Source organism: Pseudophryne corroboree (assembly GCF_028390025.1).
Source record: "Pseudophryne corroboree isolate aPseCor3 chromosome 3 unlocalized genomic scaffold, aPseCor3.hap2 SUPER_3_unloc_58, whole genome shotgun sequence".
Classification (NCBI taxonomy): Eukaryota; Metazoa; Chordata; class Amphibia; order Anura; family Myobatrachidae; genus Pseudophryne; species Pseudophryne corroboree.
In genome coordinates this window covers 753,723-773,684 of record NW_026967550.1, presented here as the reverse complement: position 1 = coordinate 773,684, position 19,962 = coordinate 753,723, and the positions used below count along the sequence as shown (strand labels likewise).

At 44.8% G+C, this 19,962-nt stretch overlaps 1 protein-coding gene across 1 annotated transcript; it reads left to right on the top strand.

The window, feature by feature from the left end:
• The first annotated feature begins 8,815 nt into the window (after positions 1–8,815).
• On the top strand, positions 8,816–18,379 carry LOC134984482 (oocyte zinc finger protein XlCOF6.1-like). Its single transcript, XM_063950050.1, has 3 exons — positions 8,816–8,879; positions 16,947–17,291; positions 17,346–18,379. The coding sequence occupies exons 1-3, from the start codon at positions 8,816–8,818 to the stop codon at positions 18,230–18,232; spliced, it is 1,296 nt and encodes a 431-aa protein (XP_063806120.1). The 3' UTR covers positions 18,233–18,379.
• Positions 18,380–19,962: the final 1,583 nt, after the last annotated feature.

The window sequence follows — 19,962 nt, the reverse complement described above, 5'->3', positions numbered from 1 at the left end:
TAAAAGTGCGACCGATGTATTCGCAATATTGCGATTACAAACGACTTAGCAGTTTCTGAGTAGCTTCAGACTTACTCTGCCTGTGCGATCAGTTCTGTGCTTTTCGGTCCTGGCTGACGTCACAAACACACCCAGCGTTTGGCCAGGCACTCCCACCGTTTCTCCGGCCACTCCTGCGTTTTTTCCGGAAACGGTAGCGTTTTCAGCCACACGCCCCTAAAACGCCGTGTTTCCGCCCAGTAACACCCATTTCCTGTCAATCACAATGCGTTCGCCGGAGCGATGAAAAAGCCGTGAGTAAAAATACTATCTTCATAGTAAAGTTACTTGGCGCAGTCGCAGTGCGAACATTGCGCATGCGCACTAAGCGGATTCTCACTGCGATGCGATGAAAAACACAGAGCGAACAACTCGGAATGAGGGCCTATATTCCTTACAGGGAGCATCTCTCAATAACAGCAGATATTTCCCTTCTACATAGAAGAGCGGTCGGGAAAGAAAGAAGTAAACCTCCTTCCTCTTTCATCCACTAGGGGACACTGGAGTCTTATACAGTAGGGGTGTGAAGCTTGCAACCGGAGGAGTGGCACAATCTAAAAATTAGCATTGTCTGCACAGCCGGCTCCTCCCCCTTCACATCCCTCAGTTTGAAAAATTGTGGCAAGGAGGTACAAGCACACGAAGGGAGCTCCTCCATTTCAATACTGAGACTGAGTTAACCTAATGTAAAGGGGGACGAAAGTCTTCAGAATAGAGAGACAATGATCCCTACTAAAGGGGATCTGCATCTCTCCTCAGAAAATCCAGAGCGCAGAGTCAGCAGTGTACTGGTTGTAAAGGGGCCCTAGTTACAGTTACACTTACGGTAACCATAGCTTCTTCATGGATCCAGGAGGCAGTTTGACAGACTTCTTCCCGCGGACCACACACAACGCTGCTACCTTCTGACTCTAAGCCCTGGGTCTCAGCAGCGCAGCTTCCCCGCCGCCCCCCTCCTTCCGCTGCCGCTGTGACAGAACAAACGGTCTAAAACACTCCCTGGCCGGCTATATACTCCCGCTCCATGTCAGCTCCCCCGCCCGCCCCTCCTTCCTCTACAGACGGAGGGCTGAGGGAGACACAGCGTGGCTGTCAGCGGCAGCGTATACCGCCGCCTCTTAAACACACAGCGGGGTGCTTGAAAAGAGCGTTGCCGCCCGCTGAAACTACATATCTCTCGCGGCTGCAGCCGCAGCTTCCCCTGCACTCGCCGGGACCCGGGCTATATCCCCCGCACACTTCCTTCCGCCGTCGGCGCTAGTACGAGGGCTTCTCATACGCTGATGCCTTATAACTTAAGCCCTGGTAGGCTAGCAGCGCAGCTCCTCTGCCGCTCCCCTTTTATAGAGAGTAGAGGCTATTCCATTTGGGGGTTAGATGATGTTTGATGAGTTAGACAAGTGGATTTCGCAGGCAACTGCAGTGACTTCTACCTACTTCTTACTCGAGCACCACGTCACACGTTAGAGGAGGTTGCTCGGGACCAGTGTTTAAATTCATTCGATCGCTGTCGTACCGAGCCAGAAGAGATTTTGGAGCAACAGACTCGTGGAACCAGAGGTAGAGGTCGTTCATAGTCGACACCAGAAAAGCAGAACAGACCTGCTGACAAACCCGTGGCATTGCGAGCAGTAGCGTTACAGGAGGCAACTTCAAAGACTCCTGCATACAAAGGGTTAAGTCGCCAGTCCCGATCCTTAATGAGGAACGGGATTTTATTCAAAACTTTTGGTAGTGCAAAATACCTTCATATCCCGATTTGGACCCCTCACCAAGCTTACTTAAGATTTGCACCTGTGTGGGATCACTACCGAATCAGGGCCCTACCATTCGGTCTATCATCATCCCCAAGAATCTTTATAAAGATCATAGCAATAGTGGTGACAGGATTGAGACAGGGGTCATGATCATACCTTATCTAGACGATCTACTGATCAAGGCCTCATCTCAGAAACAGCTGATAAAGGATGCTCAGACATCTCATCAATTTCTCATTCAACATGGGTGGATTGTGAACTTCCAGAAATCCAACCACATGCCAACTCCACGGATTAATTTCCTCGATCTCATCTTGGACACGATACAATTAAGAGTATTCCTACCAGAGAACTAGATCCAGGATCCACAGAGGTTAGTGGCTCAGGTACTAAAGGACACAGACGGGTTCTCTACACCTCTGTGCTACTTCTAAAGAAGAGGGTGGCATCATTCGCAGCTGGAGGACTTCATTCCTGACCATTCCAGATGAAACTCATTGCTCAGGGAGCAGCTTCGCACTGGCTTCTACATTGAATAATCCAGCTTCCACCACGCATACGAACCTACTTGATTTGGTGGTCGTTGCACAAGAATCTCGCAGCAGGCAAGAGATTCGGCATTTGGGATTGGAGGATCCTGACAACGGACGCCAGTCTCAGAGGTTGGGGTGCCGTCCTAGTGGAACAAATTCCTAACGGTTTGCAGATTCAAGATGTAATAAATCCAGTCAGTTATTGTGGGTTTAGAACATGGAGGGGTCATGTTATCCATGGACATAAAGGATGGACGTTACAGGAGAGCAGCCTACCCATAAACATTCTCGAACTGAGAGCAGTTTACAATGTGCTTCTCTTAGACCTAGTCATGGGTGAATACTTAAAGATACAGTCGGACAATGTCACGATGACGGCTTACATAAACCATAAAGGAGGAACAAAGAGCAGGATGGCGTTAAAGGAAGCCACAAAGATCTTTTTGTTGGCAGAAAGGCGAAACATCATCCTCTCGGCAGTGTTCATTCCAGGTGTGGAAAACTGGGAAGCAGATTATCTCAGCCACCAGGACATGCATCCGGGAGAGTGGTGCCTACATCCACGGATTTTCGAAATGGTGGTGAGGAGATGTGGTCTATCTCAAGTCGATCTAATGGCGTCTTGGCAAAACCATCAGCTGCCTAGATATGTGTCCAGGACAAAAGATCCAGCAGTAGAAGGAGTGGACGCATTAACACTTCCTTGGTGTTACAGGAGGTTTTACATTTTTCCACCTTTCCCACTCATACCCAGGGTTCTGAAACGGTTGAAACGAGAACGAGTGTGGGCATTTCTAATCGCACTAGATTAGCCCCACAAGAGTTGGTACTCAGACCTGCGAGGGTTACTAGTGGAAGATCCTTGGCGGTTACCTCAGAGGGAGGACCTGCTATCTCAGGGACTGTTCCAACACCCACACCTGCACAGGCTGCGTTTAACGGCGTGGCTATTGAAACCCGGATCTTAAGAAACAGAAGGATACCAAGAACGGCCATTCCTACAATGTTTGCCGCTAGGAAGCCGGTCACAGCCATGCACTACTACAGGATTTGGAAGAGGTACATGGATTTATGTCAAGAATGTGGGTGGAATTCGATGATCTTCCACTTATCCAGACTTCTACTTTTCCTTCAGGCCGGTCTAGATGTAGGACTGAGGCTGGGCCCTCTGAAGGTTCAAATTTCGTTTCTCTCTATACTATTTCAACAAGCGGTTAGCATTCTTGCCAGAGGTTCAAACCTTTTTACAGGGGGTTCTGAGGATACAACCCCCTTTTCGTCCTACCACTACGCCATGGGACTTAAATTTGGTGTTGGAATTTTTGAGATCTTCAACTTTTGAGCCGTTAGCAAGAACAGACCTGAAATATCTCTTTTGGAAGGTCCCGTTATTGATTGCCTTGGTTTCGGCCAGGCGGGTTTCTGAGTTGGGAGCCTTATCGTGTAAGAGTCCTTTGAATGTTTCATGAGGATAGGGCAGAACTCCGTACAAGAGCAGGTTTCCTTCCTAAGGTTGGTTTCACGTAAACCAGCCAATTGTGGTCCCATCTTTTCAGGGTCTCGCAGATGGGGAAGTGTCCTTGGATGTTGTCCGAGCTTTAAGGGTATATGTACAAGTTACGTCGTCCTTCAGAAAGTCGGACCATTGTTTGTTCTTTATGATGGGCCAAAGAAGGGTTGCCAGCATCTAAGCAGCCTTTGTCTATAGCTTATATTTCCTGTGGCAAACAGGTTACGGTTCAGACGGGTGCTCATACCACCAGATCAGTGGGTGCCTCATGGGCGGCTGCCCGATGTGTTTCCACTACTCAACAGACAAAGAGGAGGGGGTGCAAATCCCCTCCCTTAAATTCCCTTCCGCACACTGAAAATTACCCTGTAACCATACCTGAACCTATCTGGTAATAAAATTCAGAGAATTAGTCACAAATGTTTGCAAACACATGTTTAGCTGCTGAGCCACGTCATGCCTTCTCTGATACAGCAGTCCTAACCTACATAATAGCAGTGCCCACATAGGGCCATGTAATTTGTCATAGTAGGCCTCATGATAAAGGCTATTACTAAAACACTTCCAGACAGAGAGCTAACTTACCCGGGAGCCACCCCCAGCATCTCCCATTGGCACTACAAGGAACAGCATGTCTTCCAAATGCTGCTCCCATTCAATTCCACTACTCAACTTTGCTGAGCGGCGACATGGTCCTCAGCCCACACATTCGTGAAATTTGACAAGTTTGATACCTTTGGGTCCGGAGACTGTAAGTTCGGACGTTTTTTTGTGAGCATTCTTGTTAACTTAATTGCAAATAAAATATAACCTTTAAGAAATATTCACTAAAAATTCATATAAATTGATCCTACTTAATTAAAAGAAAGATTACTATTGACTGAATTGTCTTACTATCAGTATTATATCAATCAGGGTGAAAAATATTTTATTTAGAAGAAATATATTCATATGTGTAATACTTTACCATCTAGAACACTGCCAGACAGCCGTGGGCTCTCCCTATTGTTTCCTGTAAATAGAATCAGTTACATGTGCATGGTATCCACACATACACCTTATTCATTATCATTTTCAGAAGGGAGAGGCTGAGGCTTATATACACTGTCTATGTATGATAGGTATCCCTTCCGTACCTACCATACATAGACAGGAAAACTATGTATATAGGAAACTATAGGTCAGTAAGACAATACAGAAGGAAACTATAGGTCAGTAAGACAATACAGAAGGAAACTATAGGTCAGTAAAACAATACAGAAGAAACTATAGGTCAGTAAGACAATAAATAAGGAAACTATAGGTCAGTAAGACAATACAGAAGAAACTATAGGTCAGTAAGACAATACAGAAGAAACTATAGGTCAGTAAGACATTACAGAAGGAAACTATAGGTCAGTAAAACAATACAGAAGAAACTATAGGTCAGTAAGACAATAAATAAGGAAACTATAGGTCAGTAAGACTACAGTAAGCCACGATACGTCAGTAAGACAATACAGTAAGAAACTATAGGTCAGTAAGACAATACAATAGGAAACTATAGGTCAGTAAGACAATACAGTATGAAACTAGGTCAGTAAGACAATACAGTCAGAAACTATAGGTCAGTAAGACAATACAGTAAGACAATATGGAAGGAAACTATAGGTCAGTAAGACAATACAGAAGGAAACTATAGGTCAGTAAGACAATACAGTAAGACAATATGGAAGGAAACTATAGGTCAGTAAGACAATACAGAAGGAAACTATAGGTCAGTAAGACCATGCAGTGAGAATAGTGCGGATGGCAGTAGTGAATGAAAGGGGGGAGTAGTAGGGGTTAAGGAAAGAGCAGCCGGCAAGAGTATTAACATGGGTATTAAAAAAGTTTTTACCAAAACACTAATAACGATTATGGGTCACCGTTGCTGCATAAAGAGAATGATGCCCCTAGCACAGGGGGAAATACTGATCTTCGTTGTATGTATGTAAACGCTAGAAGCCTTACAGGAAAAATGGGGTAACTAGAAATCCTTGCAGCAAGCAAACAGTATAATACTATAGGCATTACTGAAACTTGGTGCGAAGAATCTCATTATTGGACAGTCAATCTAGAGGGTTATACGCTGCTCAGGAGAGACAGACTAAATAAACGGGGTGGAGGGGTATGTCTTTATGTAAAGCCGTTATTAAAACCTTATATATGGGAAGATATTCAAGAGTGGACTGTAAATACTGTTGAAACGTTATGGGTAGAAATTGCATGCGGGGGTAAAACAATAAAAAAGTTATTGGGGTTATGCTACAGGCCGCCTGGTATTAATGTGTCTGATGAGGAATTGTTACTGAAGCAAATTGAAAGAGCAGCAGGAGTAGGAGACATAGGGGTATATGCAATTGCGGTCGAATTCCCGAAATTGGCGAAAAACTGGACTTTTTCGCCCCCCAAAAAAATCGTCAATGCAATTCAGAACTTTCCGTCAAAAAAACAGAGTTTCAAAATTCGATTTTTTGAAATTCGACTTTTGTCAAATTCGACTTTTCTGCAATGGTACAAATGCTGCAATTCGACAAAAGTATATTCAACTGAAGTTTGGAAATTCGCCAACAGTGCTTTTAGACAGTAAATTCGTCAATTTCAATCCGCCACACTTTGGTGGGTGAAACTAATAAAAAAAATGTAAAACATGTTTTTTTTGGTGGTTTTTTTTTTTTTGGTGATAGCATATCTATTTATATTAGAAGGGATTAGGTAATTGGTTTGTCTGTTTTGGAGGCACAAGTATTATTTATATATTTTGTAAAATAATATATATTTTTTTTTTTAGATTGAATGGTAAAATCCCGGAAAAAAATGGCATGGGGTCCCCCCTCCAAAGCATAACCAGCCTCGGGCTCTTCGAGCTGGTCCTGGTTCTAAAAATCCGGGGGGAAATTGGACAGGGGATCCCCCGTATTTTTAAAACCAGCACCGGGCTCTGCGCCTGGTGCTGGTGCAAAAAATACGGGGGACAAAAAGAGTAGGGGTCCCCCGTATTTTTTACACCAGCATCCGGCTCCACTAGCTGGACAGATAATGCCACAGCTGGGGGTCACTTTTATACAGTGCCCTGCGGCCGTGGCATTAAATATCCAACTAGTCACCCCTGGCCGGGGTACCCTGGGGGAGTGGGGACCCCTTCAATCAAGGGGTCCCCCCCCCCGGCCACCCAAGGGCCAGGGGTGAAGCCCGAGGCTGTCCCCCCCATCCAAGGGCTGCGGATGGTAGGCTGATAGCCTTGAGAATTGTGAAAGAATATTGTTTTTTCCAGTAGTACTACAAGTCCCCGCAAGCTGGTACTTGGAGAACCACACGTACCAGCATGCGGGAGAAAAACAGGCCCGCTGGTACCTGTAGTTCTACTGGAAAAAAATATCCAAATAAAAACAGGAGACACACACCTTGATAGTAAAACTTTATTACACAACTGCCGACACATACATACTTACCTATGTTGACCCGCCGACTGCCACAGTCTCCGTCGATCCGGGGTACCTGTGAAAAAAATTAGACACAGCACCACACATGCGACTACAAAAAGGATATCCTGGAGTTAGAAAAGGTTGAGAGGTGGGTGACCAAATCTAACTCTCTCTGCACATGTTATATCTGCCCCCCCCTGCAGTGCACATGGTTTTGCCCAATTGCTAACAAACTTTCTGCTGCGATCAACTCAGAATTAGGCCCTAAGAGGGGACATGATCAACATCTACAAATATATAAGGGGACAATACACAGAGCTTGCGCGGGACCTGTGTTTGGTAAGATCAGCACAGAGGACATGTGGACACTTTCTTAGGTTAGAGGAGAGAAGATTCCGCACAAAGCGGGGAAATGTTTTTTTCCGCGGTAAGGACAATACGTGTTTGGAATGGCTGACATCAGCATCAGACTAAATTTAGTCCAAAAATAATACTGCACAGGAAACCACAAATAGGTTGAACTCGATGGACAAATTGTCTTTCCTCTTACGTCCTAGAGGATGCTGGGGTCCATATTACTACCATGGGGTATAGACGGGTCCAGCAGGAGCCACTGGCACTTTAAGAGTTTAATAGTGTGGCCTGGCCCCTCCCTCTATGCCCCTCCTACCAGACTCAGTTTAGAAATTGTGCCCGGAGGAGCCGGTCACAGCTAGGGGAGCTCTACAGAGATTTCTTAGTAAAAGTTTTTCTTAGAGTTTTTATTTTACAGGGAGGCTGCTGGCAACAGTCTCCCTGCATCGAGGGACTGAGGGGGGGGGAGCAGTGTCCGCCCTGCGGGGTCTGAGCCACTGTCTCCGCTGACTGGACACTGAGCTCCAGAGGGGATAGATTGCTCCCCGCCACAGGGGAACGCTCACCCCAGCAGCATGCCGCCACCCCCTTGCAGAGCTGAAGGGTGGCGAGTGAGTCACCATCCCCCCTAACAAGTGGGGGGTCGGTGTGAAGATGGCGGCTATAGGGTAGGAGCGCAGTATTAACCGCTCCCGGACAGCTCAGCGGTACCTAGGTGTGACGCTGTGAGGGGCGCCCTGAGCCAGCGCCTGACCCTACACTGACCATTCCAGCCTGTCGGGGTCTGCGGATCTCAGCCAGCACACAAAACCTCAGGCCAGTATAATCTATCTAGTGGGAAGACAGCGCCATTAAGGGGGCGGAGCTTCTCAGCGGACCCAGCAGCATTTCAACGCCATTTTCCTGCCTGCAGTCAGATGCAAGTGGAAGATCAGTCCCTCCAGTGCAACTCCAGCTATCTGTACGGTACCGGGGGGTTGTAGAAGGAGGGGAGGCTGTGTAAGACTGTGTCACCTATTAAGGGACACAGTCAGCGCTGGTTTAGGGTCTCCCTATACCTGTAATAGCGGTGTGTGTGGGTTGGCTCCAATCTCTGCATCTCTCTGCCATTCTTGGGGGGGGAACTCTGCCCAGTCCCCTGTGTGTATGTGGGGTGAGTGGTGTGTAACAGCAAACATGTCTAGAGACTCTGTCTCATATGCTGCAGAGGATTTATCTTCTCAGGAAGATCCCATCCCATGTAATCAGGATTGCACTGTTGTAGCACAGATCCCAGCTAGAGAACCGGAGTGGTTAGCCTCTCTTAGGGGAACTATTTCTCAGATTTCTGAGAGGGTTACAAGAACTGAGCATGTCACACAGGTACTGCAATCCTCTATGGTTGTATGGTCTGATACTGCTCCCTCAGGGTCCCCTGCGGTACATTCTCACAAACGTGCGCTTGCCAAGATTACGCAGGATGACACGGACACCGATTCTGACACTGCAGACGGTGACGGGGATGTGTCATGGGGGACGGCATCACTTGCTAAGGGGGTGCAGTTGATGATTGAGGCCGTACGGGATGTGTTGCGTATTTCGGACACTCCTCCTGAGCAGGTAGAGGAGGCCTTTTTCACGGACAGTAAGAAGGCCCCTCTCACCTTTCCAGCTTCTGAGGAATTAAATGCTATATTTGAAAAGGCCTGGGAAAATCCGGAGAAAAAATTCCAGATCCCTAAGAGGGTCTTGGTTGCTTTTCCAATCCCAGAGGATGATAGAAAGAAGTGGAAGTCTCCACCTATAGTAGACGCCTCTGTTTCCAGGATGTCAAAACAAGTGGTTTTACCAGTCCCAGGATCTACCGCATTGAAGGACCCAGCTGATCGCAAGGTGGATGCTACTGTCAAATCCATATACACTGCATCAGGGGCTATACTGCGGCCTACTATTGCCTGTGCATGGATTTCTAAAGCTATAGCCAGGTGGTCACTCACTCTGCGGGAGGACTTGACTACGATGGATAAAGGTGACGTTGATTTATTCTTGCATAACATTCAGGATTCTGCAGGGTTCCTGGTAGATTCCATGAAGGATCTGGGTTCCATGGCTGCGGGGATCTCCTCCATGTCTGTCTCGGCTCGCAGGGGTCTCTGGCTGCGCCAATGGTCTGCGGACATGGAACCCAGGAAAAGCGTGGATGGCCTACCCTACACTGGTCAGGCTTTATTTGGGGAGGTGCTGGATGCGTGGATTGCCACGGCTACCACGGGTAAGTCTCCTTTTCTCCCCTCAGCTACACCGGCTACAAAAAAGGCTTTTACACCACCTACGTCACAGTCCTTTCGGCCTGCGAGGAATAGAAAGAACAAGCCTTTCACCTTCTTCAGAGGTGGTCGTGCTAAAGGAAAAAAGCCTGCTACCAAGACAAGAAGCCTGCTTCTGATACTCCCAATTCCTCCGCTTGACGGTGGACCGCACAGCCTGGAGAAAGGTCAGGTGGAGGCAAGATTCCGGCATTTTAGCCACATCTGGGTGTCTGCCTGGACCCTTGGATACAGGATATAGTGTCCTGGGGGTACAGACTGGAGTTTCAAACTCTCCCACCTCACTGTTTCTTCAAATCAGGCTTACCGGCATTGCCACAGACAGAGCAATTCTTATAGAAGTTATCCGAAAATTGGTAATGTCCGAGGTCATTGTTCCAGTTCCGTCTCATCAGTGGAACAAGGGTTACTATTTGAACCTTTTCGTGGTACTAAAGCCGGATGGTTCAGTACGGCCAATTCTGAACTTAAAGTCTTTGAACCCTTATCTCAGTGAGTTCAAGTTCAAGATGGAGTCTCTGAGAGCTGTCATCTCAGGACTGATGAAGGGGGAATTCCTGGTGTCCCTGGACATCAAGGATGCATACCTCCACATTCCCATTTGGTCGCAGCATTAGGCTTATCTCAGGTTTGCACTGTTAGACGATCACTATCAGTTTCAACCGAGGGTCTTCACCAAGGTGATGGCAGAGATGATGGTTCTCCTCTGCAAGCAGGGGATGAACATAATTCCGTATCTAGACAAACTCCTGACAAGGCGTCATCTAGGGAGAAGTTGTTAAGATCCATTGGTCTCACGACACATCTGCTCAAGGAGCACGGTTGGATCCTGAACCTTCCAAAGTCTCATCTGGAGCCGACAAGGAGGCTTTCCTGGGAATGATCCTCGACACGGAGGTGCAGAGGGGGTTTCTACTGGTGGAGAAAGTATTGGTGATTCAAACAATGGTCCAGGATGTCTTGAAGCCTTCCCGGGTATCGGTTCATCAGTGCATCCACCTTCTGGGGAAGATGGTTGCCTCCTACGATGCTCTGCAGTACGGAAGGTTTCAAGCTCGATCCTTTCAGCTGGATCTCTTGGACCAGTGGTCGGGATCTCGCCTACATATGCACCAGAGGATATATCTGTCACCAAGAGCCAGGATTTTGCTCCTGTGGTGGCTACAACTACCACACCTTCTGAAAGGCTGAAGGTTCGGGGTTCAGGACTGTATCCTTCTAACCACGGATGCAAGTCTAAGTGGTTGTGGAGCAGTCGCTCAGGGAGAAACCTTCCAAGGAAAGTGGTCATATCAAGAATCCCTTCTCCCAATAAACATCCTGGAGCTAAGGGCCGTGTACAATAGCCTTCTTCAAGCAGCACACCTACAGGCTCAAGCTGTTCAGGTGCAGTCTGACAACGTGACCACAGTGGCCTACATAAACTGACAAGGCAGAACGAAGAGCAGGGCTGCAATGTCGGAGGTGTCAAGAATCCTCCTCTGGGCAGAAAGGCACGTAGTGGTGAAGTCAGCAATCTTCATTCCGGGAGTAGACAACTGGGAAGCGGACTTCCTTAGCAGACACAATCTCCATCCAGGAGAGTGGGGCCTCCACCCGGAGGTGTTCGAGGAGGTAACCAGTTGGTGGGTGGTTCCTCACATAGACATGATGGCCTCCCGCCTCAATAAGAAGCTGCGGTGGAACTGTTCCAGGTCAAGAGACCCGTAGGCAGTGGTGGTGGACGCACTGGTAACACAGTGGGTGTTCACGTCAGTGTATGTGTTCCCTCCACTTCCTCTGATTCCAAGAGTTCTTCAACTTGTAAGAAGAACAAAGGTTCTAGCAATCATCATTGCTCCGGACTGGCCACGGAGGGCTTGGTACGCAGATCTGCTGGATCTTCTGCTGGAAGATCCACGGCCCTTACCTCTTCGGGAAGATCTGCTGCTGCAGGTGCCATTCGCTTATCAAGACTTACCACGGGTACGTTTGATGGCATGGCGGTTGAGCACGAGATCTTAGCTCGGAAGGGTATTCCGAGCGAGGTGATTCCTATCCTAATACAGGCTAGGAAGGGGGTAACGTCTAAACATTACCATCGAATTTGGAAAAGTGTCTTGGTGTGAATCCAAGAAATATCCTACGGTGGAGTTTCAACTTGGACGTTTGCTCCTTTTCCTGCAAGCAGGTGTGGATACGGGCCTGAGATTGGGCTCCATCAAGGTTCATATCTCGGCTTTATCCATTTTCTTCCAAAAGCAATTGGCTGTCCTCCCTGAGGTTCAGACCTTTTTGAAAGGGGTTCTGCACATCCAGCCTCCCTTTGTGGCGCCAATGGCACCCTGGAATCTTGATGTGGTATTACAGTTCCTGCAATCGGATTGGTTTGCGCCTCTACAGGAGGCTAAAATCAAGTTTCTCACGTGGAAGGCGGTCACTTTGTTGGCCTTAGCTTCTGCTCGACGCGTGTCGGAATTGGGGGCTTTGTCCTGTAAAAGTCCCTATCTGATCTTCCATGAAGATAGGGCAGAACTCAGGACTCGTCCGCAGTTCCTGCCTAAGGTTGTATCCGCTTTTCATATCAACCAACCTATTGTGGTGCCAGTGGCTACTGACTCCTCATTTGCTTCAAAGGCCTTGGATGTTGTGAGGGCTTTGAAGATTTATGTGAAGAGGACGGCTCGTCATAGGAAAACTGACTCTCTGTCCTCTATGATCCCAAGAAAATCGGGTGTCCTGCTTCTAAGCAGTCGATTTCACGCTGGATCAGGTTCACCATCCAGCATGCATATTCTACGGCAGGATTGCCATGTCCAAAATCTGTAAAGGTCCACTCTACTCGTAAGGTGGGCTCTTCCTGGACGGCTGCCCGGGGTGTCTCGGCTATACAGCTTTGCCGAGCAGCTATTTGGTCTGGGTCGAACACGTTTGCTAAGTTTTTTCAACCTTAGATACTATGTTACTATGTAATACAAAAGGAAACTATAGGTCAGTAAGACAATATAGTAAGAAACAATAGGTCAGTTAGACAATATGGTAAGAAACTATAGGTCAGTAAGACAATTCAGTAGGAAACAAGGTCAGTAAGACAATACAGAAATAAACTATAGGTCATTAAGACAATACAGTGGGAAACTATAGGTCAGTAAGACAATACAGTAGGAAACAATAGGTCAGTTAGACAATACAGTAAGAAACTATGTCAGACAATACAGTAGTAAACTAGGTCAGTAAGACAATACAGTAATAAATTATAGGTCCGTAAGACAATACAGTAATAAATTATAGGTCAGTAAGACAATACGGTAGGAAACTATAGATCAGTTAGGCAATACAGTAAGACACCATAGGTCAGTAAGACAATACAGTAAGAAACTATAGGTCAGTAAGACAATACCGTTAGAAACTATAGGTCAGTAAGACAATACAGTAGGAAACTATAGGTCAGTAAGACAATACCGTTAGAAACTAAGTCAGTAAGACAATACAGTAGGAAACTATAGGTCAGTAAGACAATACAGTAGGAAACTATAGGTCAGTAAGACAATACAGTAAGACACTATAGGTCAGTAAGACCATACAGTAAGAAACTATAGGTCAGTAAGACAATACAGTAGGAAACTATAGGTCAGTAAGACAATACAGTAGGAAACTATAGGTCAGTAAGACAATACAGTAAGACACTATAGGTCAGTAAGACAATACAGTAAGAAAGTATAGGTCAGTAAGACAATACAGTAGGAAACTATAGGTCAGTAAGACAATACAGTAGGAAACTATAGGTCAGTAAGACAATACAGTAAGACACTATAGGTCAGTAAGACAATACAGTAAGAAACTCTAGGTCAGTAAGACAATACCGTTAGAAACTAAGTCAGTAAGACAATACACTAGGAAACTATAGGTCAGTAAGACAATACAGTAGGAAACTATAGGTCAGTAAGATAATACCGTTAGAAACTAAGTCAGTAAGACAATACACTAAGAAACTATAGGTCAGTAAGACAATACAGTAAGACACTATAGGTCAGTAAGACAATACAGTAAGAAACTATAGGTCAGTAAGACAATACAGTAGGAAACTATAGGTCAGTAAGACAATACAGTAGGAAACTATAGGTCAGTAAGACAATACAGTAAGACACTATAGGTCAGTAAGACAATACAGTAAGAAACTATAGGTTAGTAAGACAATACAGTAGGAAACTATAGGTCAGTAAGACAATACAGTAGGAAACTATAGGTCAGTAAGACAATACAGTAAGACACTATAGGTCAGTAAGACAATACAGTAAGAAACTCTAGGTCAGTAAGACAATACAGTAAGAAACTATAGGTCAGTAAGACAATACAGTAAGAAACTAAAGGTCAGTAAGACAATACGATAGGAAACTATAGGTCAGTAAGACAATAAAGTAAGAAACTATAGGTCAGTAAGACAATACGATAGGAAACTATAGGTCAGTAAGACAATACGATAGGAAACTAGGTCAGTAAGACAATACAGTAAGAAACTATAGGTCAGTAAGACAATACAGTAGGAAACTATAGGTCAGTAAGACAATACAGTAGGAAACTATAGGTCAGTAAGACAATACAGTAAGACACTATAGGTCAGTAAGACAATACAGTAAGAAACTATAGGTCAGTAAGACAATACAGTAGGAAACTATAGGTCAGTAAGACAATACAGTAGGAAACTATAGGTCAGTAAGACAATACAGTAAGACACTATAGGTCAGTAAGACAATACAGTAAGAAACTCTAGGTCAGTAAGACAATACCGTTAGAAACTAAGTCAGTAAGACAATACACTAGGAAACTAGGTCAGTAAGACAATACAGTAGGAAACTATAGGTCAGTAAGACAATACAGTAGAAAATGAGGTCAGTAAGACAATACAAAAGGAAACTAAAGGTCAGTAAGACAATACAAAAGGAAACTATAGGTCAGTAAGACAATACAGTAAGAAACTATAGGTCAGTAAGACAATACAGTAAGAAACTATAGGTCAGTAAGACAATACAGTAAGAAACTAGGTCAGTAAGACAATACGATAGGAAACTATAGGTCAGTAAGACAATAAAGTAAGAAACTAGGTCAGTAAGACAATACGATAGGAAACTATAGGTCAGTAAGACAATACGATAGGAAACTATAGGTCAGTAAGACAATACAGTAGGAAACATCTAAAAAGCCTTTATATACGAGTTCCTCCTAACACCGCACAACTGCTCAGTGCTCAGACATTTCTGCGCAAAATAAAAAACCTATGGAGAATTATCACCAATAACTTTTTGTGGCTAATTGGTTAGGGAGTTTTTGCGATGAACTGAATCCCCCCCATAAAGTGTTTATACATACAGTATGATGTTACATTGAGATTACCGCTGGAGGAAACTCTGCCACAATATTATTAAATGTGTAATTTAGCCCGTCCTCGTATGGGTGTAATATATTAATATATTCTTACTGAACAGGATTACCAGCACTGAATCAGTTGACACCCAATATAATATACATGCCAATGTTTAACAACAAATACACTTGTTATTTTTATTACTTTATTCACCTTTATACATTTACCTTTGTGTTTTATATATCACTGATTTATCTTACATACTTTACTGTACTTAATAAACAAACAGGACATCACTTTCTCTTCTTTGCTGTTTTATTATTGCAAAGCCCATGTCACCTCTAGTAATCCCACATGAGCATCCATGTCACCTCTAGTAATCCCACATGAGCATCCATGTCACCTCTAGTAATCCCACATGAGCATCACCTCTAGTAATCCCACATGAGCATCACCTCTAGTAATCCCACATGAGCATCACCTCTATTAATCTCACACGAGCGTCCATGTCACCTCTAGTAATCTCACATGAGCGTCCATGTCACCTCTAGTAATCCCACATGAGTGTCCATGTCACCTCTAGTAATCCCACATGAGCGTCCATGTCACCTCTAGTGATCCCACATGAGCGTCCATGTCACCTCTAGTAATCCCACATGAGCATCCATGTCACCTCTAGTAATCCCACATGAGCATCCATGTCACCTTTAGTAATCCCACATGAGCATCACCTCTAGTAATCCCACATGAGCATCACCTCTATTAATCTCACACGAGCGTCCATGTCAACTCTAGTAATCTCACACGAGCGTCCATGTCACCTCTAGTAATCCCACATGAGCGTCCGTGTCACCTCTAGTAATCCCACATGAGCGCCCATGTCACCTCTAGTCATCCCACATGAGCATCACCTCTAGTAATCTCACACAAGCGTCCATGTCACCTCTAGTAATCCCACATGAGCGTCCGTGTCACCTCTAGTAATCTCACATGAGCGTCTATGTCACCTCTATTGATCCCACATGAGCGTTCGTATCACCTCTAGTAATCCCACATGAGCGCCCGTGTCACCTCTAGTAATCCCACATGAGCGCCCGTGTCACCTCTAGTAATCCCACATGAGCGCCCGTGTCACCTCTAGTAATCCCACATGAGCGCCCGTGTCACCTCTAGTAATCCCACATGAGCGTCCGTGTCGCCTCTAGTAATCCCACATGAGCGTCCATGTCACCTCTAGTAATCTCACATGAGCGTCCATGTCACCTCTAGTAATCCCACATGAGCTTTCAGTGTTGATCAAGCTCCTGTCTAAGCATCCTATCTTTTTTTTTTTTTTTTATAAACATAAAAGTAATGATTACAGGTAAAAAATGTCAGTTATAGAATTATATATTGTATCCTGTAACACCCTGGGTCTTGTCTACTCATTTTATATTTCCATAATGTATTTTATTTCCAGCAGGTGGACACACAAGCAGGAATATCTCAGAAGGACATCTAACATTATCCCTGGATTCTGAAATAACCGATAATGACAGTAGAAAGGATTCTCCAGGAGCTAACCCCATTACCCCAGTTATACATCCAGCTCTATCAGCTTATCCCTCTGATCCTGGGAAATGTTTTCCTGATCACTCTGATATTGGTGCATCTGTTACAGCTCTGAGAGTAGATACAGTGTTTCCCTGTTCTATAGATGCCAGATGTTTTGCACAGAACACAAACCTTATTACTCATCAGCCAGCTAAAGCAGATGAGAGGCGATTCCCATGTTCTGAGTGTGGTAAATGTTTTACATATAAATCGGCTCTTGTTACACATCAGAGAAGTCACACAGGTGAGAGGTTATTTCGATGTTCTGTGTGTGGCAAATGTTTTTCATCGAAATCAATTCTTGTTAGACATCAGAGCAGTCACACAGGTGAGAAGCCATATTCCTGTTCTGAGTGTGGGAAATGTTTTACACAGAAAACAGCTCTTATTGGACATGAGAGAAGTCACACAGGTGAGAAGCCATATCCCTGTTCTGAGTGTAGAAAAGGTTTTCCACGGAAATCACGTCTTGTTGCACATCAGAGAACTCACACAGGTGAGAAGCCATTTCCATGTTCTGAGTGTGGGAAATGTTTTGCACAGAAATCAGCTCTTGTTGAACATGAGAGAAGTCACACAGGTGAGAAGCCATATTCCTGTTCGGAGTGTGGGAAATGTTTTGCAACTAAATCATTTCTTGTTATACACCAGAGAAGTCACACAGGTGAGAAGCCGTATTCCTGTTCTGAGTGTGGGAAATGTTTTGCACAGAGATCACATTTTGTTATTCATCAGCATGCTCACACAGGTGAAAGGCCATTTTCCTGTTCTGAGTGTGGGAAATGTTTTGCACAGAGATCACATTTTGTTATTCATCAGCATGCTCACACAGGTGAAAGGCCATTTTCCTGTTCTGAGTGTGGGAAATGTTTTGCACATAAATCAGTTCTTGTTAGACATCAGAGAAGTCACACAGGTGAGAAGCCATTTTCCTGTTCTGAGTGTGGGAAATGTTTTGCACGGAAATCAGCTCTTGTTACACATCAGAGAAGTCACACAGGTGAGAAGCCATTTTCCTGTTCTGAGTGTAGGAAATGTTTTGCACAGATATCATCTCTTGTTATACATCAGAGAAGTCACACAGGTGAGAAGCCATATTCCTGTTCTGAGTGTGGGAAATGTTTTGCACGGAAATCAGATCTTGCTCCACATCAGAGAAGTCACACAGGTGAGAAGCCGTATTCCTGTTTTGGGTGTGGGAAATGTTTTGCATATAAATCAAATCTTGTTACACATCAGAGGAGTCACACAGGTGAGAGGCCATTTTCATGCTGTGAGAGAAATAAATCCGCTCTTGTTGAACACATTAGACATTACCCAAGTACGGAACCATTTACATCTTCTGGAGTATAATTATCACTGTCGTCCAATGTTCCTCAAGGGTGAATCCTATCTCCTATGCTTTATAAAATATACATGCTACCACTGGGTGATATAATCAGACATCATGGCCTGGTCTACCACTGCTATGCTGATTACCTGCTTTTTGCTCCATGTACTGAGAACCTAATACCAATCCTAAATGGTCTAGCTGAGCGCCAGTGGTGGATGATACCAGTTGGCTGTGACTCACTCTTTGTGAAACATAATAGAAGCTCCCCAACAAAGGACAAGACTACAGCTTTACCAACCATCTGGATTTATGCTTTGGTGTTCAGAATTGAAAATACTGAACATGTGCTGAATCTTTGTGTTGTCCTGGTATGTGGCTGACACAGACATCAGGTATCTGCCACATACAAATCCTCATTCTTCAGTCTGTGGACCATAGCCAGAATCAAGCACTTCATTCCCTCAGAAGTTCATAGACTACTGCAATGCCATCTACCTGGGTCACCCAGCAAAATAATTACAGAGCTTGCAGCTAGTACAGAATGTAGCAGCCAAGCTGTTACCTAACCAGCCCGTTCCTGCCGCATAACACCCATTCTCTACTCCCTTCACTGGCTGCCTGTAAGATGACAAATCTATTTCATAATTGGCTAACTGACCTTCCCAGCCCGACATTACATGGTCCAATGTACTAGAAGCAGCTCCTGCCTCCTTACTGCCCTGCTTGCTTCTACAGATGAAGGACTGTTACCAGCAGTACCAAGAATCTCCTGTCATTCATTTAAGGGTTGAACGTTTAGCTTTGCAGCCCTGACCATGGAACTCACTGTCTTGCACAGTCCAAGAGGCCTCCACTCTAGAGACCTTCTCAAGCAGACTGGTGACTGTTACTCATGCTTTTCATTAATGTACCTCTATTTACTTCCTAAATAATACATCCCAAATGCTTAGGTCTTTTTTCTGCTGTTTATTTTGTGTCTTGTGCTTTGTGTAAATGTGAATGTCTAATACCAGTTTCCACAATCTGTATTGCTGCACGACAGTATGGCGGCCATTGGAACTTGTTTTCATTTCTTCTAGTTTGCCTAACTTGTTGCAGACACTCATCTTGATCAGGAGTGCTGAGTGTTTTCTGATACAAGATCCTATCCATATATACCCTGTACATTATCATGTGCATTAGAGTCACCCGGGTTCCATCTGCGGTGGTTTGTTGTATGTTACATCTATATGGTGCGGATACTGCCCTGTATTTCATAATAAAAGCTTTTGTTTGCATCTAATTATTACAATAAAGCTTTTATTTTTATTCTGTTTTATATTCCCGTCGGAGTAATTACGCCATAATGTCTAATCTCGGAGTGGACCCCAGAAGATGTAAAGAAACCGTGTAAGTGCTCCATCATTCTGTTACGTGTAAGAATACAGGTAAGTGATGGCATGGTGGTCACTGACCGTCACATTCCGGTGGTATAATGGAAGTGGGACTGTCTGGGCTTATTCTAGTCTACTGCAGAAATAAAAAAAATCAGCCTTTATCCTGCTTATAAAAATGACAGCCCATAAATCAAGCTTGGTCGGACAAGACAGTGTCCACGTGCTTCTGCTATATATGGCATAACCCTCTTTGTCGACAAAAACCTTTCCTTCACCATTCACAATGTCCACCATTGCCCCTTCAGAAGGGACACAACTTTGCTTGTTCCACCTACTTCACAGAGCCCAGGACCATCTCCATGACCATTTCATGT